The 25423-nt window shown below is 45.0% G+C and overlaps 2 protein-coding genes across 2 annotated transcripts in view; one reads left to right on the top strand and one right to left on the bottom strand.

The window, feature by feature from the left end:
• FAM13B (family with sequence similarity 13 member B) overlaps window positions 1–25423 on the bottom strand; it is a 144551-nt gene extending 119128 nt beyond the window's left edge. The window contains exons 1-2 of the mRNA XM_032425107.1: window positions 25308–25423; window positions 25023–25171 (exon numbers count right to left, since the gene is read on the bottom strand). The gene's annotated coding sequence lies outside the window, so the exon portion shown is untranslated. The remainder of the gene's footprint in view (window positions 1–25022; window positions 25172–25307) is intronic.
• WNT8A (Wnt family member 8A) lies at window positions 610–5268 on the top strand. The gene is made up of 6 exons (XM_032425070.1): window positions 610–677; window positions 778–811; window positions 1043–1181; window positions 2343–2468; window positions 3464–3606; window positions 4723–5268. The coding sequence occupies exons 1-6, from the start codon at window positions 610–612 to the stop codon at window positions 5266–5268; spliced, it is 1056 nt and encodes a 351-aa protein (XP_032280961.1).

The following is a 25423-nucleotide window of genomic DNA, read 5'->3' as shown; positions in this document are numbered from 1 at the left end:
TGTCCCATGGTCCCATGATTCCATGACTTTACAGTCACCAAGGAAGGAGGCAGGAAAGGTGTATTCACTTACTTTGGTAAAATGAGTAGGAGGGGTCCCCCAAATAGGCTTCCTCTATAATTACTAATGTCTTGGGGAAGAAGGCAGGACAAAGAGTGAGGTCTCAGTGACAGATGAGGACACTGTAGCTCTGAGGAACTGGTGACCTACCTTCAGGGTTGGGAACCTCATCTGCTCCAGGCTACAAGATTCTGAGAAATGAGCCACCCAGCAGGAAGAGACAAGTCTGATTTATAGAGGAAAGAAACCTCAAGGGTAGGGAAAGGCTTCAGCCCCTCTGTCAGCCTGGGAGGGAAGAAGGGCTGGTGGGGCGGGGTGGGGCGGGGCTTTCCTTGGAGGCTTTGGGCTGAGTCCTTCCTTCCTGGTCCCCCATTGGGTCAGGGGCTCCTGCAGCCCTGCCAGTGAGGGACAAATGAGAAGAGCTGTTGATTTTTCCCCCTTGGTTATTCAGAATTTCCCCCACATAAATACTGAGAAAGACCCTGCCCTCTCCTCACTTCTCTGGAGTTGGCCCTGGGCTGGACTGGTGCCCTGGGGGTGAGCCAGGCCATGGGGGACCTGTTTATGCTCAGGGTAGCTGTGGGCATATGCTTTGCCACCTTCACTGTCTCCGCCTGGTAAGTCCTTCCCCTGCTGCACCTTCCCCACTCCCTACTGAGGCGACCCCCAGTATCTCAGCCCCATTCACCACTGCCTCACTTTTTCTCTTTTTGATAGGTCAGTGAACAATTTCCTGGTAACAGGTCCCAAGGTAGGATGGTCTCTGGCTCCTGTTTTTACCCATCCGGGTTCCTAAGGGAACTCTTTTGGCGAAAGAAAGGAGGGGAGGGGAGACAGTGCCAGAGGTCCCCCACCCAGAGGAACCCACAATTGTTTCTCCCTGGAGAGCTAACCCATTTGAGTCCTGCCTGCTAACCCCCCCAACCTCAGACGACCTGAGCGGAGCCAGGGCTGACCTTCATAGCCCTTTTCCCTTTGCCAGGCCTATCTGACCTACACGACCAGCGTGGCCCTGGGAGCCCAGAGTGGCATTGAGGAGTGTAAGTTCCAATTTGCTTGGGAACGCTGGAACTGCCCGGAAAATGCTCTCCAGCTCTCCACTCACAACAGGCTGAGAAGTGGTAGGTTTGTGCACCTACACAAAGGGGTACATGTGCATGGAGGTGGGCTTTCAGTATGTGTACATGTTGCACATATGACATCTCTATGCACAGTGAAATGGAAAGGGTATCAGTGATCTGCTGATCTGCCACTTCCTTGCTGTGAAACCCTGAGTGAGTTACATCCTCTCTCAAACCCCAGTTTTGTCACTGGGTCAATAAGGCTAGCTCTACTCAGCTCACCAGGAGAACTGTAAGGGTTGAAGGAGGTGAATACAAAGGTATTTCCATACAAATGTAATAATTTCTGTTTTTTAAAATGCATGCCTATATTTGTGTGTTTGTATACACTTATCTTGCACTGAGTTGCATGAAATAAAAACAGGGAAAGGGCTCTGTGTTTGCAGCCCCTGAGGAGTTTCCCATCTGCCCAGCTGTCGTAAAATCCCAACAACAGAGAAGCTGAAAGATCACACTGAGCTGTGTCGTGTGTGTGTGTCGTGTGTTCGCGTGCATGCGTGCACACCTGTGCAGCTCTTTACAACTGTATGTAGTAATTTACATAAAGGTCATTTATATACAAACAATAGAGAGTTGCCTGAGAAGAGGTGGGGGAAGGGAGTAAAGATGATGTGGACGAAGAGAAGTATTTTCCCGTGGGGTATATAGGCAGAATGGGAAGTGTGTGGAAATGAAACGGGACAATGTTTTTTAAAGAGTTTAGTAAGATACGAGCTCAGTAAATGGTAGCCACGATCATTGTAAGTATTACATAGTTCCTGCTTCATGTCAGAAGGAAGAAAAGGCCCTTCTCTCTTTCCTAAGCCAGCTACATGGCCCTGAGTCTTTATAGCCCAAGGACCAGAAGCAGTGGCTAATGAACAGAAGGCCAGGCTGGATTTCAGGAGAGCAGGGTCTTGGTCCCAATACAAATGGTGAGGAGAGTGGCCTTGGTCCCATCACTCTCTGTCTGGGTTTTACTATCCCACCCCCATGGGGATACTCATGTCTGCCTGAAAGACATAAGGGTGCTGGAAAGACATGCCCTGTTGTCTCAAGGAGAAGAGCCTCCTCTTAAACCCAAAAGGGGCAGGGGCCAGGGGAGAGAGATCATTGCTTTTCCAAAGCCTCTGCTTTGGGTCATCAGGGTCCAAGTTTCCAGTCCCCTCTTTCTCTCCAAAGCCACCAGGGAGACTTCCTTCATTCATGCCATCAGCTCTGCGGGAGTCATGTACACCATCACCAAGAACTGTAGCATGGGCGACTTTGAAAACTGTGGCTGTGATGAGTCAAAAAATGGAAAAACAGGTAAGTTGTGCTCTCTGATGTGGGTGGGAAGAAGTGAGGGATGCAGAGCTACATGCAGGCTAAGGTCTTCCAGCGAAAGGCTAAGGGACACAGGTCCCTCAAACCCCTAGATGCTACCAGCAACTTCTTGGAGCTGAGGGAGCTCCTGGACCTATACCCTATACCCTTCCAAGAGTTGAGCCTGGGTCCATGATTTTAGGATCACCAAGTAGCACCAAGCTCTAAAAGCAACAAGACATCTAGGAATGAGAAGGCCAAAGAGAGCTTAAAGCTAACCCTCATATTTCAGGCCAAGAACAGCTTGGCCACAATCCAGAGCTACTCAATTATTTGTAGACCATCTAAGAGACTCAGATTTGTCATTAAAGAGGGAGAAGTTCTGAAGTTGTTCTGAAGTTCTGTGTTCTCAGAAACCTGCCTGTGGAAGGGGCTAGAACTTCTACAGGCAGGTTTCTGAGAACACAGAACAATAGAGTACCAAAGCCTTGCTCTCATGACTTAAAATTTTAACCACCTCCACTGTGTGTTGTAGGAAATTAATGGGGGGTTATCAGCTAACCTGTATCCTAAGATACAGGTCTGGACTTCAGAACTCTCCCTCTTTAACTTGGCTCTAACAAGACTTCAGAACTCTCCCTCTTTAACTTGGCTCTAACAAGACTACTGTAGGGTAACAGTGCAGAATTCCAGAATGTTTGAGCTGCAATGAACCTCTAAGATCATCTAGGCCAGGCTCAGTACGGCTACCTTTACTGAGGGTATAGAGACTAATTGCCTAGAGATGGAATGTACCTGAACGGTGGGCAGTTGGTTTTGTGAAAAGGACCTCACCCACCCACCCTGAGCACCTCTACTTCCTGGTCTCACCTGCCGCTTTATACGCTTCTAGAGCTCTTGGGGGATGGTTTGGCTATGTTAGCCAAAGTGACCTTGACTCTTCTCCTGAAACTTAGCAGGGAAATGGTGTGCAGAACTTACTCTTTCCTTACGTGCAGGAGGTCATGGCTGGATCTGGGGAGGCTGCAGCGACAATGTGGAATTTGGGGAAAGGATCTCCAAACTCTTTGTGGACAGCCTGGAAAAGGGAAAGGATGCTAGAGCCCTGATGAATCTTCACAACAACAGGGCAGGCAGGCTGGTAGGTATAGGAGTCCACGGGCGAAGCATCAGGATCAGTGCTGGTCAGAGCCTCGCATCTGTACAGCCCTTACGACTTAACAAGAGCTGTCTCACACCCATGTGTCATCCTCACACCACCTATCAAGACTGGGATGGCTACCCCCATTCTCTGGATGACAGGGCCAGTTTAGGCTGAGCCAAGTGGCTTAGCCAAGGCAATACAACTAATAAGCATCAGAACCAGGCGATAAACTCAGATCTTCTACTTTAGTCTTATTACTAATCATTATGGTCTAGCCCCTTCCACAGGCAGGTTTCTGAGAACACAGAACAATAGAGTACCAAAGCCTTGCTCTCATGACTTAAAATTTTAACCACCTCCACTGTGTGTTGTAGGAAATTAATGGGGGGTTATCAGCTAACCTGTATCCTAAGATACAGGTCTGGACTTCGAGGGATTGGGACTGATCTAGGCTTCTCTGGAGGGTCTATTTTCCCCCCAAGACTTCTGGAGAGTTCTGAACTCAAATCTGGAAGCAAGTTGGATTTAAAGCTAAGAGCATAAAAATTTCCCTTTGAACCTATACCCAGACGACCTGGTTGCCCAGAGCAAGGCGAAGAGGTTTTCAAGGCAATTACACACATGAGTAATTGCTTCGGTGGTAGGGGTTCAGACTGCATGAGCTCCCTTCCCTCTGGGAGAGAACAAATCCAAACCCTCACCAATATTCTAGCCCCTACCTTGAAAACAATAATAGTGCCAATGATCATATCTTCTTCTTTAATTGACACAGTACCCTCTTGATCAGTATTATTCCAATGAGAGAGGGAAACAAGCTCAACAAGTGATGGAGATGGGCCTACAGCCTAGGTTTCCTGATGCCTCAACATTTGCCTGAGTTCCCCAAAGAATACCCAAGGGCGCTTTAAAACTACCCTTACCAAGGCGTTTCCACCCCTGAACACTCCAGCTGAGAAGATCTGAGGTGGGGCCCGGGAATAGCGTTTTTCACAGGCCTCCCCCGTAATTCTGATGCTCTTCCAAAGTTAAGCAGCACAACTTTAAAATATCCCATTTGGTTGCTAGCCTTCGGTCTTCCCTACCCAGAATCCTTCTCTCTTTCTCTCCCTGAAGGCAGTGAGAGCCATCATGAGAAGGACCTGCAAATGCCATGGCATCTCCGGGAGTTGCAGCATCCAGACATGCTGGCTGCAGCTGGCTGACTTCCGGGAGATGGGGGACTACCTGAAGGCCAAGTATGACCGGGCCCTGAAAATTGAGATGGATAAGCGGCAGCTGAGGGTGGGCAACAGCGCTGAGGGCCGCTGGGCACCCACGGAGGCCTTCCTTCCCAGCGCAGAGGCTGAGCTGATCTTTTTAGAGGAATCGCCAGACTACTGTACCCGCAACTCCAGCCTGGGCGTCTCTGGCACAGAAGGTCGGGAGTGTCTGCAGAACAACCACACCGCGTCTCGGTGGGAGCAACGCAGCTGCGGGCGCTTGTGCACCGAGTGTGGCCTGCAGGTGGAGGAGAGAAGAGCCGAGGCTCTCAGCAGCTGCAACTGCAAATTCCAGTGGTGCTGCACGGTCCGGTGTGAGCAGTGCAGGCACGTGGTGAACAAGTACTACTGCTCACGCCCCGCAGGCAGCGCGTGGTCCGGGGGCGGAGCCAGGGCCTGACAGCACCCCGCGCAGATTCACTTGCTCGGCTGCATGACAAAGGAGGGGGGCACGGTTTCTCTCTCAGAGACAGTGAATTCGAAAACAACTGGAAAATCACAGGGTTGGGCTGCAGCCCTCTTCATATCTGCAGTTCGCGGGGGAAACGGAGGCCCAAGCTTATACAGCGCACTCTCGACAGAGTCGAAGTTGGAGCCCGGCCTTCCAACGTGGGCAGGCCCCATCTCCTCTCTCCTGCACGTTATTTCCTGGTTTTTGCGCCTGGCCTTTTGCAGCTTGCTAGAGGGGAGTTTGGTTTGGGGGTCTTATCCAGAGGGACCCTCAAAGTACTTGTCACTATAAGTTTCAGAGGGAATGGTAGCAAAAAACTAAGAGTTCAGTACGGACTTCTGAAGGAGCAACCTTCCCCGATGCTGGCTAGCTCCAGCAAGACCAACTATATGTCCATGCACATAAGTGGGGCAGAGACCACAGACCTACCTAGTGGGAGGTTTTTTAGGGTGTTGGGCTTTTCGTCTGAGTATGCACTTTTTAAAAAGTTCTCCGGGTGCCTCACTGGCTCAGTTGGTAGAGCATGTGACTCTTGATCTTGGGGTTGTGAGTTCAAGCCCCAACACTGGGTGCAGAGCTTACTTAAAAAAAAAAAGTTCTCCCCACAAAACCCTGGGGAAACAAGGACCCAACATAAGCTGAGGACTTTCCCAGCTCAGAAACCACCTCTGTAACCACGGAAAAAGAATGGTCACAGTAAGTGGGCAGGTGACCCCAACTTATCAAGAAAGGCTCCCCTCCACCACCCCGCCCAAAGAGGGATTTTTTTTTTCCCCAAAGAGCTGTAAAATGACTCTGTCTTGTTATTTTCCCAGATTGGGAACTCAACTTTGTTTTGCAATAAATGCTAGAATATATATCCACCTGAGACCTTTTATTTCTCTCTTTAAAGGGAAACCTTAGTTTAAGAAAGGGAATGGGAAACCCTGCTTGTATATTCCAATTATGCATAAGGCTAAGAGAAAAACTGTAAATATCCAACCCCCTTGATGTAAGTGTTTGAGAGATAATATAATTGAGAATCAGGAACTGGCCAATAGGAAAACAATCCAGACTCCCAGATTTAGAAGGTGTTATTTTAATGCAACCAAAGAAATTTGAGGGACAAGGAAGCCCTTTGAACTTGAACCATATTCAAAGTGTGTTTGCTCTCTTAACTTGGGCTTCCTGGGGTGTCTGTATGCCTCAGGGAGAACCTGGGCAAGAGACTAGGAAAGTTGTGGATTCTACCTTCCTCATTTGCACTTCTACATCTTCCACTGGCAATCTTGGGGTGGGGAGCCCCTGGGAGCTCAACAACTGGTCTCCTAAATCTGAGCATCCCAGCTTTGGGAGTCTCCCATCTGTGCAAAGGCCAAGCACCCTGCAGGGAGGAGGTATTTCAGATATGTTGAATAAACAAGTAAAATGATCACCAAGAGTGGGGAAACACTTTCAGCCTAACGTTTTAAATTATAAAACAATTTAAATGTTCAACAGTAGGGCAAACTAGTTAAATCATGGCCCCACAGTGGAATATCAACCATTAAAATAATATTCTGGAGAAACACTTAGCAATGTGAAAAACATACATGATATATTAAGTGAATAAAGTTAATTACAAAAACAGCATGTTCAGGAAAACCTAATTTTTTTTAAAGATTTTATTTATTTATTTGACACAGAAAGACAGCTAGAAAGGGAACACAAGCAGGGGGAGTGGGAGAGGGAGAAGCAGGCTCCCTGCTGAGCAGGGAGCCCGATGCGGGGCTCGATGCGGGGCTCGATTCCAGGACCCTGGGATCATGACCTGAGCAGAAGGCAGACACTTAACGACTGAGCCACCCAGGCGCCCCACCAATTTTGTTTTTTGAAACAGGAAAATAATGGGGCACCTACTGGCTCAGTTAAGTCATGCCACTCTTGATCTCAGGGTCGTGAGTTCAAGTCCCACACTGGGCATATAGCTTACTTAAGAAAATATGAGGGGCGGGCGCCTGGGTGGCTCAGTTGGTTGAGCGACTGCCTTCAGCTCAGGTCATGATCCTGGAGTCCCGGGATCGAGTCCCGCATCGGGCTCCCTGCTCAGCAGGGAGTCTGCTTCTCCCTCTGACCCTCCCCCCTCTCATGTGCTCTCTCTCTCTCATTCTCTCTCTCAAATAAATAAATAAAATCTTAAAAAAAAAGAAAATATGAGGGGTGCCTGGGTGGCTCAGTTGTTAGGCATCTGCCGTCGACTCAGGTCATAATCCCGGGGGCCCTGCTCCATGGGAAGCCTGCTTCTCCCTCTCACACTCCCCCTCCTTCTGTTCCCTCTCTCACTATGTCTCTCTCTCTCAAATAAATAAATAAATAAAATCTTTAAAAAAAAAAGAAAATATGAAAACATTTGCTGTCATGTAATACCAAATAGAGTAATTTGTTTTCCTTTTTGTGTTTTTCTGTATTTTTACATTTCTCTACAATAAACAAGTATTTTTCTTACCAAAAAGAATGAGTTAGTGGGGTACCTGGCTGGCTCAGTTAGTAGAGCATGTGACTCTTGATCTCAGGGTTGTGAGTTCGAGCCCCCTTAAAAATAAATAAATAAATAGATACATACATACATACATACATACATAGGGGCGCCTGGGTGGCATCCGCCTTCAGCTCAGGTCATGATCCCAGGGTCCTGGGATGGAACCCTGCATTGTGATCCCTGCTCAGTGGGGAGCCTGCTTCTCTCTCTCCCTCTGCCTGCCCTCCCCCACTCTCTCTCTCTCTCATATGGGTAAATAAAATCTTTAAAAAATAAATGGGGGCGCCTGGGTGGCTCAGATGGTTAAGCATCTGCCTTCGGCTCAGGTTGTGATCCCAGGGTCCTGGGATCGAGCCCCACATCAGGCTCCTGCCTCAGCGGGGAGCCTGCTTCTCCCTCTCCCTCTCCCTCTGCCTCTCCCCCTGCTCATGCTCTCTCTCTATCTCTGTGTCTCGAATGAATAAAATCTTTAAAAAATAAATTAATAAAATAAAATAATAAAAATTTAAAAAATACTTGTCATAAAATACTTTTAGAAAAAAGAATGAGTTATTTTTTAAAATGCCAACAGGAAATAACCCCTCTTTTTTTTTAGTGAAAAGGAAGGTGAAATATTCGTTAAGGAAGATGACATCTCAAGAGAAACCATAAGAAGGTACCTTGAAAGCTCACTGTGGTCTCTATTCCTTCTGGTGCATTTATAACTCTCACAGATGCCAGAGACAAGGAGAAATCCATTAAAGTGCAGCCTATGTCAAAAAAATGGAAGATTTCCTCTACCTCTCTCCTAAGGAAGTTTACAGAAAGACACCACAGTTAGTGACAGAGAAAGTGTCTGTGTGTGGTGGTAGTGGAAAGGAGAATGAGACACTACCTAAGCACAAGAATTATGGTGAAGAAATAGGCAACCAATGGGGCGCCTGGATGGCTTAGTGGGTTAAGCATCTACCTTCGGCTCAGGTCATGATCCTGGAGTCCCAGGATCAAGTCTGGGGCTCCCTGCTCAGCAGGGAGTCTGCTTCTCCCTCTGCCCCTCACCCCACTCATGTTCTCTCTCTCTTTCTCTCAAATAAATAAATAAAATCTTTAAGAAGAAGAAGAAGAAGAAGAAATAGGCAACCAAAAGAAAAGATTATTAACCTGGGGCTCAGAGAGAAACAAAAATCATAAAATTATGTGGCCTTGAAGTCAATCCTCCAGTAGACAAAGATGCCAAAGTGCCCATCATGAAACCTGAGTTGTGACACTGTGCTAAGGAAATGAACAAACTAGATTTTCTCCTTTCATTTCTAACTAAATCCCCATCCAAAGGACTCAGGTACTTGACGCTTTGACATTCCCCCCCCCCCAACCCCCAGACCTTGCCAACATTCCCAAGTAATCCTAGGGGGGGATTTTCAGAAACAAAACTATCCCTGCTGCCCTGTACAAACATGATCATTCAAGAAGAGCATGCCTTATGTCTTCTGTGGGTTTATATCTGAGGTTTTCAACTAATGAAACCCAGAGCAATTGGGAATTCCATGAAAAGAATTCCTACTTCCCCAAAAAGCTCCTAGTCCCACTCCTTCCAAGTCTCTCTCATCCTCATTCATCTTACCTTCATGGGAATCAATCACATCAACCAACCTTCCTACATAGACCCTGAGCCAGAAAATAAAGGAATTTAGATTTCTCTACATCCATCACCTTCCTGTCAGGGATTCATTCCAAGGCATTGCAGTGTTATTCAGATTCACTAGTTACAACCCTACTCTCCTTCCCTTTTGGCTCATCCTTAACAAACTGGCTATCATTAAGGTGACAGAACAGTAAAACTCCTATATTCAATAGGTTCAGGGCCCAAGACAGGCAGATTGGCCACAATCTCTGGTGGATCCTGAAAACCTGTTGAAAAAAGAATCAACTCAATGAGGGAAACCTGTCCATGAGCCTGTCCACATATTTCAAATGCAGGCACTACTTCACATGGCCTGGAGAATAGAAGCCTGTACTTTCTCAGTCTAGATTAAAAGAAAAATAGGCTTCTGCTGCTTGCCAGGCCCCTCCAAAGCTTTTTCTCCTCTCCCTCCCACCTCCTTTACTTCCTGTACTTTCTCCTCCTCCTCCTCCTTCCATCTGACCTTTGCCATGAGTAGAATTAGGGACTCCCAAGAAAACTGTGAGGTCTGTTCCTAGAGCTCCTATGGGCCCCCGCCATTCTCCTCAGGGCTTGCCAATGGGCAGTTGTAACAGCAAGGGGGAAAAGGAAGTAATGGAGCACCTACAAAGTGTCAAGTGCTTAATATATATTATATGCTTCAATCCTGGGAACAATCCAATTATAAAGAGTTACAATTATTCCCCTCTTATTACTGAGGAAACTGTGGCTTAGGTAAGTTAAGCACCCAACCTAAAATTAAACACAAGAAGGTGGATTTGAATTCAGGCTGCTATCACCCAAATCCATACTCTCTTGACGGCACTTAGGCTCTGGGAGCCCAGGGAATCTCTGGTGACATTCTTAACTGTCCTGACAGCTTTGCAGAATGACTACCATTCATATGCAGTGAAAGGTGTCCTCTTCCTCTCTCCTCTGCAAGCCGAAGAGTTAAATTTCTCAGCCCTTCTCCAGAATGGAGAAACCTAACTTTTGACTTGCAAAGGCCTTCCTTAGAATGATAAAGCAAGATAGCCTGACTCCTGCTGACTTGGGAGGGCAGAATCCTGGTTCGCTAGGGGGTACTCAAAGAAAAAGGCTAACAATTATGGTCTATAGTAGAGGTCAAAGTTTCAAAGGAATGTCAAAGGAGGAGTGTTTATTTTAGAGGGTAGAGGAAGGAAAAACAGGATCCAGAGAAAGACAAATTTCTAGCCCCAGATCACAAACTACTTATAATAATTGATCACAAAAGCCAGAGAGAGACTCAGGGCCCAGATACAGATGTTTGGGTTGGGGGAAATGAAATGAAAGCAAGAACCAGAGCAAAGCCTTCAGGAGAAGTTAAAGACCTTTGAGTACGACTACAGCTCTAAACCAGCTAATCCCGCTGCATTCCCTAACAAAAGGGGGGAAAAGTTGGTTTTAGAGGAGCAAAGCGCCCTGCCCGGTGTCACTAAAGGAGATGACTGAAGAGGTAATACTAGACTCCAAGGCCCTGAACATCGCCATGGCTGGTGCTCTGCCCACCCTGCCAGACTGCCCTTTTCATCAGAAAAGCGATGTTGGATGACCAATGCAAGTATTGAGGAAATTAGGCCAAGGCTTCAGGAAGCCTCAGATTGCACTTGGTCAGTGAGGGAGTACGGAGACTAGGGGTAAGGGAACTAGGCATGTGGGTAAGGGAAAAGGCCTGCTGGGGCACCAGAAGCCCAGATTCATTCCCACACTCCTCTCAGATTCTCAGGTACCTGCGCAGACCTATGTTGAGGTACTGAGGTCCCTTATCATTTCTTCACCAGAACCTTTTTGCAGTCCATAAGAGATCACTTGATTCAGCCACGTGCTTCTTAACAGAAGAGCTCCTAATCAAAAGCCTAAGGAAGAGGAGAACACTGTGTACTCTGTTTTGAAAGACCATCAAGAGAGGCGCTTGGGTGCCTCAGTCAGTTAAGCGTCTGCCTTGGGTTCACGATCCTGGGATGGAGCCCCACGTCATCAGGCTCCCTGCTCGGCGGGGAGCCTGCTTCTCCTCCTCCCTCTGCCCCTCCACCACCGATCCGGCGCGTGTGCTCTCTCTATCTCACAAATAAATGATTAAAAAAAAAAAAAAAACAAGGAAAGAAAGAAAGACCGTCAAGGGAGGGGCGCCTGGGTGGTTCAGTCAGTTAAGCGTCTGCCTTCTGCTCAGGTCATGATCCCAAGGTCCTGGAATCGAGTCCCGCATCGTGCTCCCTGCTCAGCAGGAAGCCTGCTTCTCCCTCTCCCACTCCCCCTGCTTGTGTTCCCACTCTCACTGTGTCTCTCTCTGTCAAATAAATAAAATGTTTTTTTAAAAAAAAAAGTAGAGCAGAGGGAGGAGTCAGGGAAGATTCAGGAGTAAGCCTCAGTCACTCAAAGTTTCATTAGACCACAGAAGTCGTAAAAGAAAATCAATGTTGTCATCCCAGTAGAAATGGCTGGTGAAGCATTAGAGCTGTGGTGCCTAGAATTTGCACAGACATGGGGATTTAGCCATCATCAGCAGGGAAATTGAACTGGAATTTTGTAGTAGATAAGATCTCCAAGGGTGAGAGCAGAGAAGCAAGTGTGTCCCGGTTGTCAGTTTCATGTTCTTGCCCTTGCACCACTGCCGCTTTGACGGTTGTGGTCCCAGCTGATGGAGGCAGGAATCAAGGCTACCTCGCTGAAATGATGGGGGTTAGAAATGTCCGCAGGCCATGGGGAAATGCACGTAGGGCTTGATGAGGCCATCAAAGCTCTGTGACAGCAGAGAATATTAAAAAAGAGTGTGAGGGAGAACTAGTGAGACACTGGAGTAATTAGGGTTCTGTCACTTGGAGAAAAGGAGAGTTTGAAGGCCTGAATCCATAGTGAGAGGTCCTGGAGGATTTGGTAAGCCAAAAATATAGCAGTGCTGGTTCAGGTTAGACATGCAGCAAATGTCCTGATGAACACTGTATCACAAGGAAGGAAGGGCTGGCTCCCCCCTCTCCCTTGATGGCCTTTTTCTCTTCTCTTCTCTTCTCTTCTTTTCTTTTTAAGATTTTCTTTATTTATTTGTTAGAGAGAGAGAGAGAGAGAGAGAGAGGAGAGAGAGCTCGAGCAGGGGGAGGTGCAGAGGGAGAGGGACAAGCAGACTCTGCACTGAGCCAGGAGCCTGATGCGGGACTCTATCCCAGGACCTCGGGATCATGACCTGAGCAGAAGGCAGACGCTTAACTGACTGAACCACCCAGGTGCCCCTCCCTTGACAGTCTTTCTTTCTTTCCTTTTTGTTTTTTTTTTTTTAAAGAGTTCATTTATTTGTGAGAGAGAAAGAGAGAGCGCACGCAGGATCGGTGGTGGAGGGGCAGAGGGAGGAGGAGAAGCAGGCTCCCCGCCGAGCAGGGAGCCCAATGACGCGGGGCTCCATCCCAGGATCATGAACCCAAGGCAGACGCTTAACGACTGAGCCACCCAGGCGCCCCCCTCTGCTCTACTTTTTATATTTAGTCATCTTCCTTTAGGTTTGGACTCCAAATCTGTACCCTCCTCTTCGTAACCTTTGCCTCCAGTCTTGACTAACACTGTTGTACCTTGTACCTGAATTTTGCACTAAATTTTGCACTCAATAATTGATATTTTGCCTCTCGACTCTCCACTTAACACATTGTTACCATATTTATCTTACTAATGTATCACATTCAATTCATCGTCATTTGATTTAAAAACAAATAAACAGGGCACCTGGCTGGCTCAATTGGTAGAACATGTGACTCTTGATGTCTGGGTCAGGAGTTTGAGTCCCACGTTGAGGGGCAGATTGTACTTAAAATTTTTTAAATCCTTGAAAAAAAAAAACAAAACAAAACTAGCAATGTCCTAGAGAATAAAATCTCAATTCTTTGGTCTTGACATTTCAAATCTCCTAAACTGCACAATATCCTGCAGTAAACATTAAAATATTTTTTCTATAAATATATTCTCATAAAAATTCAAACAATTTAGAAGTCAGTAGACCAAAAAGTGAATAATCAGCTTTACTCCCTTCTTCCTCCAGCCCACTGCCCTTCCCACAGGTAACTGCTCCTAACTCACTTTTCCAATTCCATCCTTTGTTTCCTCAGCCCTAGCTAGACCAAATTATGATAGTTCTTCACATATAGTATTCCCACTTAACTTCTGTGTCCCAGTGGAGACCATCTTCTTCCCTGAAATACTTTTGCCCTAACTACTGACTATCTAACTCAAACACTCTGTCCTTAAGGTTTATTGCCTGCTCCTTGAAATTGCCTGCCTTTTATTTGATGGAATCTAAATATCACTGCCTATGATATCTAGTCATTTTCTGTTTCAACAATAGAGCTGACAAGCCTCCCCCTTGGAGGTAGGACCGGGCTACCTCTCCATGCCTCCATAACTCTGCAAGTGGTGGGTGATTACTGCTCTTCTAACATTAAACAGCTCATGAAATCTCAGAGATGGAGAAGACCTTTGCCATCTCCTACAATCCTCTCAGCTCACAGATGAGGAAAGCTATTTGCCCAAGGTTATTTGGCTATAGGTAAAGGTCAAGCTGAAGATAGATCTCTGGTCTCCTAATTCCAAGTTTAAGCAACCGCTTGGTCCTTTGCTCTGGAAAAGATCCATACTATTCTCAGGAGCAACCAGCTGGGTAATAACTCAGATAGGTAACTGATTGGGGAGGGCTTGGATGTGCTACATGAAATTTTAAAAAATTACATACAGAGGGCGCCTGGGTGGCTCAGTCGTTAAGCGTCTGCCTTCGGCTCAGGTCATGATCCCAGGGTCCTGGGATCGAGTCCCACATCGGGCTCCCTGCTCGGCGGGAAGCCTGCTTCTCCCTCTCCCACTCCCCCTGCTTGCGTTCCTGCTCTCGCTATCTCTCTCTCTGTCAAATAAATAAATAAAATCTTTAAAAATAAAAATAAAAATAAATAAAAAAATAAAAAAAAATTACATACAGAGTTAGTTGCTTAACCAACTGAGCCACCCAGGCGCTGCCCCCTCACCCAAATTCTTCAGATAAAAAGAAAGAAGGAGGGGCACTTGGGTGGCTCAGCTGGTTAAGGGTCTGCCTTTGGCTCGGGTCATGATCCCAGGGTCCTGCAATCGAGTCCTGCATTGGGCTCCCTTCCCTGCTTCGTGGGGAGTCTGCTTCTCCCTCTCCCTGACCCCCGACTCATGCTCTCTCTCTCTCTCACTCAGTCTCTCTCTCAAATAAATAAATAAAACCTTAAAAAAAAAAAAAAGGAGGAGGGGCGTCTGGGTGACTCAGTCAGTTAGGCGGTTGCCTTCAGCTCAGGTCATGATCCCAGGGTGCTGGGATCAAGCCCCACATCGGGCTCCCTGCTCAGCAGAGAGCCTGCTTCTCCCTCTCTCTCTGCCTGCCACTCTGCCTATTGTGCTCTCTATCTCTCGGTCAAATAAATAAATAAATAAATCTTAAAAAAAAAAAAAAGGAAGAAGAACATATGAAGTTTCCCAAACATACCATTGCCACTTATACCCAAGTGTAAGGGAAAGGTCATCCTGTTCCCCTTCTACACTACTTTTCATTGCATGTCCCTTTCTCTAGTAGTCCCCTTAACTTCGCTTCACCTGAATAAACATGTAGGGCACAGGGGCGCCTGGCTGGCTCAGTCAGAAGAGCACATGACTCTTTTTTTTTTTTTTTTTTTAAGATTTTATTTATCTATTTCACAGAGAGAGACACAGCAGGAGAGAGAGAGGGAACACAAGCAGGGGGAGTGGGAGAGGGAGAAGCAGACTCCCCCGCTGAGCAGGGAGCCCGACGTGGGGCTCGATCCCAGGACCCTGGGATCATAACCTGAGCTGAAGGCAGACGCTTAACGACTGAGCCACCCAGGTGCCCGAGCACATGACTCTTGATCTCAGGGTCATGGGTTTGAGCTCCACGTTGGGTGTAGAGATTATTTAAAAATAAATAAATAGGGCGCCTGGGTGGCTCAGTTGGTTAAGCGACTGCCTTCGGCTCAGGTCATGATCCTGGAGTCCCGGGATCGAGTCCCGCATCGGGCTCCCTGCTCGGCAGGGAGTCTGCTTCTCCCTCTGACCCTCCCCCCTCTCATGTGCTTTCTCTCTCTCTCTCTCTCTCTCAAATAAATAAATAAAATCTTTAAAAAAAAAAAAAAAATAAAAATAAATAAATAAATAAACTTTAAAAAATTGTTGTAGGGCACAAAGTCAGAGTCACCTTGGATTTCTGATATCTCTGGAGACCCAGTGCTCTTTCTATCATTTTATGGTTTATGTCTGTTGTCCCAAGTATAATTTTAAGTGTGTCTCCTTTCACATTAAAAAGTACCCTGGCTTGAGGATAGTTATATGTCGCTCCTATTTATAACCTATTTCATTCATTCACTTAATAAATATTCACTGAACACCTACTCTGTTATAGGCATAGCACAAATGCAGGGGATACAGAAGTTCATGACATTGACAGTTCTCTGCCCTCATGGAACTGACATACTAGTGGAGGGCACAAACAATGAGCAAATAAAAATAATATTATTACACATTGAGATAACTGTCATGATAGAAATATGTACAGTTGTCATAATAAGGCAGCAACATCTTTAGAAAAAGGCACCTGGGTGGCTCAGTCGGTTAAGCAAGTGATCTCACTCAGGTCATGATCTTGTGGGATTGAACCCCATGGTGGGCTTTGCGCTCAGCCCCAAGCCTGCTTCAGATTCTCTCTCCCTGTCTCTCTGTCTCTCAAATAAATAAATAAAATCTTAAAAAGAAAAAAGAAAAGAAAAATTGGTCAGAGAAGGCTCTCTGTGAAGTTGAAATATAAGCTGATACCCAAAGGATGTACAGAATCTAATTATAAGAGCTTCAGGAAAGCATAATACAGAAAGAAGCATCATAAGCAATCAAGCCCAAAGCAGAAAAGAGCTTGAAAAATTCCAGGAGCTGATCAAAGTTTGATGATACAGGAGCATGGTTTGCATGTGGTGGCATGAGGTTAAATTAGAGAAGTAGGAAGAGGTCAGATCATCTAAGATCTAGGGGGTCCCAGTAAAAAGTCTGAATTTTGCTCCAGAGGAATGGGAAGCCACTAAAAGATTTTAAGTGAAGTGGTGATAGGATCCTAATTACTTCGTAAGAAAACTCATACAGGCTGCCAAATGGAAAATGGACTGGAGAGAGGCAAGCATGGAAGCCTGGAGACAAAAAGGGCAATTATATTAGGCCAGGCAAGAGCTGATGGTGGCTTGGATGAAGGTAGTGACAGAGTGAATAGAGAGAGAACAGGGAAGATGAGAAGTATGTATAAATGAAGTAGGACCAATAAAATTTGTTGATGGACTGAATGTGGTGTGTGGGAGAAGAGGCAGGATCTAGGATAACTCTGGTTTTCCAGTTTTAGTTAGTGAGTGGCAGATGATGCCACTTTCACACATAGGCAAAACAAGAGAGAGCCAGGTTAGGGCTGATGGGAAGATGGGAATCAAGAGTTCTTTTAACTTAATTTTATTTTATTTTATTTTATTTATTTAAAGTTGGCTCCACGGGACACCTGGGTGGCTCAGTCAGTTAAGCATCTGCTTTTGGCTCAGGTCATGATCCCAGGGTTCTGGGATAGAGCCCGGCAGTGGGCTCCCTGCTCAGCGGGGAGTCTGCTTCTCCCTCTCCCTCTGCTGCTCCCCCTGCCTGTATTCTCTTTCTCTCTCTCTCTGTCAAATCAATCAATCAATCAATCAATCAATCTTTAAAAAAAAAAAAGTAGGCTCCACACCCAATGTGGGGCTTGAACTCACAACCCCAAGATCAAGAGTCGCATGCTGTACCAACTGAGCCAGCCAGGCACCCCAAGAGTTCCATTTTAATTCAGTCAATACAGCATGGGACTCTTGATCTCGGAGTTGTGAGTTTAAGCCCCACTATGGGCATAGAGCTTATGTAAAGAAATAAAAATAAAAATAAATTGCAAAGAGTTCCATTTTAAGCATGTCAATTTGAAATTTTTCTGAGACATTCAAGTGGAGACATCAAGCAGGCAATTGACTATTAAATCTGGGAAAGCTGACTAAATAAATTAGGGAAGAAATTTAAGACGGAGGGGCGCCTGGGTGGCTCAGTCATTAAGCGTCTGCCTTTGGCTCAGGTCATGATCCCAGGTCCTGGGATTGAGCCCCACGACCGGGCTCCCTGCTCGGCAGGAAGCCTGCTTCTCCCTCTCCCACTCCCCCTGCTTGTGTTCCCTCTCTGGCTGTCTCTCTCTCTGTCAAATAAATAAATAAAATCTTTTAAAAAATTAAAAGAAAAGAAATTTAAGATGGAGATGCAAATTTGGAGACATAAATATAGAGATAGCTTTTGAAGCCATGGGAGTAAAAGAGACTTCCTAAAAAGAGGAGGTGAAGGGAAGAGGGTACAGGTTTAAGTCTAAAGAAACACCACGTCTCTCCCACTGATGTCCACAAGGAAGCTGAGCAACTGAACCTCTTGGAATCTGGGAATAGATAGGTACAGACTTGCTGGCAGGTATGGAAATAGATGAGCTGAACTTTGTGGGTGGCCTCTTTCCATCTCTTCATTCAATGAATGCCTTCCGTGGGTCAAGGACATAAAAATGAAGGGACATAGTCCTTCCCAATCGAGAAGGAAAGCACATTTGTGCCCATAAAAATGTGTTATGGAAAGCATTCTAGAGGAGGTGTGTCCGGGGGCAGTGTGAATACAGGGAAGACAGCAAACCATATCTGCCTGGTCCAGAACAGGAGCAAAGCTCATCCAAGTAGTGAGAGGAGCTGAACATTACAAGGGAACTCTGAAGCCAGAATGGCTTTTTCCCCACCTCTGCTTGGTTGTTTGTTTCTGTTTTAAAGCAAATCTTGTCCTTCCTAGAATAAAGGTAAAATCCTGACAGGTTGGTGGGGGTAAAAAAACAAGGCTTTGGTTCTCTGACCACTGACAATAGAGAATAGTCCTTTCTGAGGAGCCTTAATCAGGTGTGGGGTGGGGGTGGGAGTTAGAGGAAAAAGTGGAAGATGAGAGTGGTTTATGGCTGTTCACAAAAAAAAGCAATAAAATAATTTGCCCTGAGCTGCATAAGGGTCATAATCGGTATGATAAGCTATCATTTAACATGAGGAGGAAATTGAAGTTTCATTTCCTTGCTTTTGTGGCACCTCTTGAATTGAGTTGATGACACCATTCAGTCAGTCAGCATGAGGCCTGCCTTACCAATTTTGTTTTGCAAAACAAAGCCAGTCACGGTCAAACTCAGTTGGTCAGTTCCATAGATTAACATGAGAGGCCCCAGGAAAGCAAGACAGCTGGGATAGCTCCGGCTGGGAAATGATGGGTTAATCCTAGGCCAGCTTGGCAGGAAACTTCATAAGATCTTTCAGGTCCCTGGCACCCTCCCACTCCTCACCCCTCCAAGAGCTTCCCACACTCACCAGTGTCCTGGGGTTGACTCTGAATAATCTTCAGAGTTTGAAGGACAGGGGTGGGCTGAGCGTATGGATGCAGTTCCCCACTGTGTCATATAATCCTCCTCCTCAGGTCTGATTTCTTTTTTTTTTTTTAAGATTTTATTTATTTGACAGAGAGAGACACAGCGAGAGAGGGAACACAAGCAGGGGGAGTGGGAGAGGGAGAAGCAGGCTTCCTGCCTAGCAGGGAGCCCGATGTGGGGCTCGATCCCAGGACCCTGGGACCATGACCTGAGCCGAAGTCAGACGCTTAACAACTGAGCCACCCAGGCGCCCCTCAGGTCTGATTTCTTTAGACGCAGTCAGGGTATAGTACGTTACAACAGAAAAAGCCTGACCTGAATCTATAGGACCGCAAACTAGGAAGAATGAAATTTTCTTGAAAATGAACAATATAAAATTTCTCCCAAATCCTGGGCTCTAATAGGTGTACCAACACAACCCACAACCTAAAGAAAACAGTGAAGATAAAAATATTGTTAAAGCTATACTGAACAGCGAGATATTTTTGTTGCCTCTATGGCTAAAACGTTAGAAAAGAATTGTTGATTTTCCTAGAGGATAACCCAAGCCCATCCCGATTCCTCTCCATGCCCAGAAGTTGTTAAAAACGGAGGCCACTTTAGAATAGATCACAATCTGGAGCTTTACAAAGTTCCCATTTAGCTGAGATAATTCCATATTTCCCTCGTTCTGAATTTTGATATTTCTGGTGAACAAACGGTTCTGCCAGTAACACATAAGGACTATCAAAAAGCCAGGAAAACTTGTACATGCAGTGAAGTTGCCTGAATAATATGGGGGTTCATGTTCCAAGGGAGATTAAGGTAATGTTCGGTTTTAGTTCCCTGGTTATCTTTTATTTTTCCAAAAGGACTTATTCCTGCTATCTCTGTGACTATCAACACAATTTAATTTTAATTTTCAAGTAATCAAGGGAGGCAATTTGATATTATGGGAAGAGCACTGCTGATTCTGCCACAGATTTTACTCTAATGCCATGCAAATCACTTTCTGAGCTTCAAAATCGTTACTATAAAAAGAAGGGGATTGGATTCAAATGCATTAGATATGCACAAAACTTTTTTGAAATTCTAAAATTCTATTCTGAGCCCCTAAGTTTCTCTATCCTGACAGTTCTGCCTTCAGATGATATCCCATGCCAACTGCCATACAGAATAAATTAGAACTAGTTTTGGTTTCTAGAAACTTATAGCCTGTAAAACAGCAATGGTGAGATGTTCTTCAGATACATACAGTCTTATGATTAGATTTCAGTAATTTGAATTTTGTGCTGAAGGAAGCTTATTTGGATATTATATTTTAAAAGGGGTTACTATTAAATTACCACCACAAAAAGGCTGCAGGTGGAAGTTGTTAACAGCTTCTGATAACAATCTTTTCAAGGGCTTCTTCTCAAGGGGCTCCTTGCATAATAAATAGCACCCTGGATGTGAGCCAGGAACCTGGATCATCAGGCCTTAGCTAGATTTGTGACCTTGGGCATGTCTCCGAGCCTCATCTGCTTCAACGATAAATGAAGGGGTTGTATTAGGTAGTTTAATATTCATTAGCAAAGCTGAGTAGTGGTTAAATGTAAATAAAGGCATTAATACCTTTGGTAATACGGAAAATGAAAAGGCATTTGGAGACACTTTTTAAGTAATAAAGGAAAAAACCTCTGTGATCGTAGGCCCCCAAAAGCACCAGCATAAACGCTAGTACAGCCCCAAGCTCCACTCACTGATTTATTCACAATAAATCCATCCAGTGGATGAACTTGGTCTGCACACAACACTTAGCTGGACCTCTGAGAAAAAACAAGGTTTTCCATGTCTGTGAAAAAGCACCAGGAAGTAATGGAAAGGCTTTAGGGCCAAACATAATTGAGTTCAAAACCCTAGCTCTAAAAATTCCAAGATGACCTCTAGATCAAATCATTTAACCTCAAGATTGTTGTGAGAATTAAACAAGATAACAGATGAAAGTCCTTAGCGTAGTGCTTGGCACATAATAGGTCACAATAGATAGTTCTTTCACTAATGGTGGGAACATAAGGGCTCCTGGCTGACTCAGTCAGGAGAGCATGTGACCCTTAATCTCGGGGTCGTGAGTTCGAGCTTGACCTTGGGGGTAGAGATTACTTAAAAAAATTTTTTTTAATTAAAAAAAAAATACCTGAGGTAAGTGATGATCGCCAGCACTGACCGAGTGCTTACTCTCTGCCTCCAAGATACCGTTGGGTGCTTTTCCTTATCACATTTAATCCTACAACAACCCTGTCAGGTCAGTACTATCATTTTCCCAGTTTACAGATGAGGAAACAGACTCAGAGGGTAAGCAACTTCTCCCATGGTCGCAGAACTAGGAAGTCAAGGAGTTATGATACAAAACTGCTTCGCTGTTTCCAAAAGCCAAATGCTAAACCATTTCACCATATTATCTACTACATGATGTCAAAGGAGTATATTATTAAGTGCCAGAAAAGTCAGAAACTAAGCATGAGTATTTCACAGGCACAAGAAATAAGCACGTTGTAGAGCAAAATTATAGGAAACTGCCTCCTAGGCTAGGAATTGTGTAACCATAAAAGAGTAGGAGAGTCATCCAGTATTTGTGAGGAGGGGGAGCAGGAGTAAAGGAAGAGATTGGCTTCAGCAAATGTAGAGAATTAGGAATGAACTAGGTGAGCCAATAGACCATTCTAAATAGAGCAACATCCATAAAGGCAGGTTCTGGAATAAGGTGGGAAAGATAAGCACTGGTCAGACTGTGGGAGCCCTGAATACCAGACTTAAAAAATAAATATTTTTTTACCATATTAGGTATACACGAGACACTCAATAAATATTTGTTGATTGTCACAAAATCGAGAGAATGAATTTCAAACCTAGTTCCCCAACGGAAGTAGGAAACCCATTTTCAGGGCACCTGGGTGGCTTAGTCATTGGGCATGTCTGCCTTCAGCTCTGGTCATGATGATTGAGCCCCGCATCTGGCTCCCTGCTCAGCAGGAGGCCTGCTTCTCCCTCTCCCACTCCCCCTGCTTGTGTTCCCTCTCTCTCTGTGTCTCTGTCAAATAAATAAATAAAATCTTCAAAAAAAAAAAGGAAACCCATTTTCAGTATGGGCAGTGTCTATTCAACCTGAGTCCCCAAGCCAGCTAGAACAGTAAGAAAGCATGCGGGCAAACTGTTTTTAACTCCTTCAGTCTGTGACGTGCTTCAAAATTTCAAACTCTGAGTTTTATTGAGATATAATTGACATACCCAAATCTTTATAGCAGCTTATGTTGAGGTCAGGAATACCAAGCTCACTGACAAAAATAGAGGGAAATGATGAAGATGATGGCAAGAAAAAAGATAAACAGACTTTGAAAATAATGGAGCTGTGAGAGGAAGAGAAGTCTAAGAAGATACAAGGGCACAGAGCCCAGTGAAAAGGCCAGCCAGATGGCTTCAGAGAGCCCAGGACCAAGCCCTCAGAGTCAGGTAACTCCTGAAGAGTGGAGAGGAGAGGGCAGATAGGGAGCGCGGACCTATGGGAAGCTACACAAAAGGTCTGGCTTTCTACATACACCAGTGGATTCAGGTTGGGACCTACCATTTTAGCAATAGATAAGGGGATGTAACAATGTGATTTTACCAATGATAATATGTTATTTTTACTTAATTAGAGTATATTGTATTCTCAGCACAAAGCTAACAGTGGTTTCAAATATTACATTTTTTTGCATCCCTGAGAGGCATGAAGGACATTCATAATGGTTTGCCATTTGTGTGTTGAACTTGCATCTCTGAAAGATGTAAACAAGTTAAACTACACTAGAACTTGGGGGTCCTGTTAGATATAGGATTTTATTTTAATTGAACTTTGAATGGAAAGACTGAAACTTTAAAGCCTAAAAATTTTCAACTGGTGTCTATAGCCAGTCATCGGATGGTTGGAAGTTGGGCATGACTAATTCTTCACAGTCCATTTGCTAAATGACCCATTATAAAAGCAAGCACCACTGAAAAGGATGTGCTTGTTTCCAAAGCTTCAGCTTCATTGTAGACTGACTGTTTTATATTGGTCCTTGTCTAAGCATTTTATGGTGCAAGAGGCTCTAACCACATATATACGTTAAAGACTCCTTGAAATGTTCTCACATTGGCAAGGACCAGAAACACTAGATAAAGAAAGTCCAGAGAAGCTGTCATTCAGGCCTCAACATAAAGGCCACCTAGAAGGATGAGGATTTTATAATCCTGATATAAGTTATTAACCCCTGAGATATTTATTCTTGTAAAATAGCTTAACCCTGTCTATCCCACAATTATAAAACTTGTACTGAAAAGTAACCAGATCCTCATAGAACAGTTGAGAATGCTAATTAAGTAAGCTCCACATAGCTGCTTCATAATAAAAAGCTGAACACGGAGAGAGTAATAATAGAAAGTTTAAAGAAGGATCTAGTAATTGTAGTTCAGGTTGACACATTTTTGGTAATCTGTCTTTCAAGGGCCTTGTCTATTTCATCTAGTTTGTCGAATTTATTGGCATAAAATTATTCATAATATTCCCCCAGTGCCCTTTTATTTTTTTTAAAGATTTTATTTATTTGAGAGAGAGAGAGAAAGAGAGAGAGCAAGAGAGAGAGAGCACAAGCATGGGGAGGAGCAGAAAGAGAGAGAAGCAGACTCCCTGTTGAGCAGGGAGCCTGGCATGGGACTTGATCCCAGGACCCTGGGATCATGACCTGAGCCTAAATCAGACACTTAACCACCTGAGCCACCCAGGTGCCCCTGCCCTTTTAATATCTATAAGGTCTGTAGTGATCTGACAATATTGGGCTGAATAAGCAGAACCAGTTTAAGAAACAAAAAAGGTAAAAAAAAAATTTTGAGGCTGATCTGATAGACCATATTGAAGCCATAATTCTTCCAAGGAGCCTTCCACCCACCTCAGCTAAGAAATGTAGATGAGGCAAGTGGGGGGGGGGGGAGGAAGTTTTTTATGGTTCTAGTGATGGGGCTCTTGGTCAGATTAGCTGCCCATTTGTCTGCAAGCTGCTTTCTCCTCCCATTCCCTGCTCCTGGCCACCACTGAGCAGCTGTTGGCCAGGAAGCCCAAGGAAGGGGCTCCCTCTGGAGGGGATGGCAGTGGCACTTTGGAAAGTGCTGGTAGGGGGTGGGCTATAAAAAACAATTTGGTTTGGGAACAAAAGGCATCAATCAAAGCAGTGTCATCAACCCTTGATTTGGATGGGAGAGAACTTTTTGGGTCACCTTGGAAGCAGGAAAGGAACAGACAATATCATTTTATTTAGTCATCTTAGTCCAATGGACTCAAGGGTCTAATTTAATAGGAAAGCTATGCATGAATGCTCCACAGAGATTTTTCCTTTAGTCATGTCCTTTGGTGAGGTGGGAGAAAGCTATCTCACTTGCACTTTCTATCTGAAATTGCCAGAAATCACTGGATTCTACCTTTAGAAGTAAACTCTGTTAAAGGCTCTCAAGTCCAAGAGTTTGAGATTTTTTTTTTAATTTTATTTATTTGAGACAGAGAGCAGGAGTGGGAGGGGGAGGGGCAGAGGGAGAGGGAGAAGCAGGCTCCCCACTGAGCAGGGAGCCCAATGCGGGGCTCAATCCCAGGACCCCGAGATCATGACCTGAGCCCAAGGCAACCACTTAACTGACCGAACCAGCCAGGTGCCCCAGTTTCTGAGATTTAATTACCTTTTGGAAAGCAATTAGGTGTCTAAAATGAAAGGCATAAAGTTAAGATAGGGACTGTTGTTAGTGAGGGGACTAACAAAAATAATCCAGGAAAAGCATCTGCAGTCAGAGAAAGAGCAAAGAATTGAGCCATCTCTGAATCAAAAGTCAAAGCTTAATGTAAATAGTTCTTATAAACAGTTAACTGCATAAAAGAAGTGGCAGTATTTCTGAGCTACTTAAGTACTTGTCCAAAGTATCTGTGACACTTTCAAATCAAGCTAATCTGTGGCACCCTTCTGCCCTGGACTCTCTTCTCCAAGCAATAGTCTACTCTTCAGAATCCCCCAGAGGCTGAGGTAGGTGTGCCCAGGTGAGACATTACCTACCATGTTTCCTGGGTAACAGGCACGGGGAGCTTCTAGATGCCATCCCAGATCTAAACTTGTACAGAAGTAAAGAAACGTCTGAACTCTTTAGTTCCAAGTCTTAACAGAGCTGGGTGCTTGCTTGCTTTCTTCTTCGGTCTCTTTGAGTCCTGGAGAAAGGAAATAAATGAAGTGCTGTATCTTGTTTAATAAGGATACCGCACTATCATTCAGTGTGAGAGAAATGCATGAAATCACCAGCACTTAACGAAGACAAATGTGTGCATAGTAGTACTTTGGTATTACCTAAGAGGTTACATCAGAAGGTGGTCTTCTCCCCTCTCCCATTACCTAGGAAGTAAACAAGAAGGCAGTCTTCCCGTTGCGACACTTTGCAGTTGTGGCTCATGAAATAATTACCT

The sequence above is a fragment of the Phoca vitulina genome, unplaced genomic scaffold (genome assembly GCF_004348235.1).
Source record: "Phoca vitulina isolate PV1807 unplaced genomic scaffold, GSC_HSeal_1.0 scaffold32, whole genome shotgun sequence".
NCBI lineage: Eukaryota > Metazoa > Chordata > Mammalia > Carnivora > Phocidae > Phoca > Phoca vitulina.
Note: the sequence above shows the minus strand (reverse complement) of the source record. Positions and strands in the feature narration are given on the sequence as shown.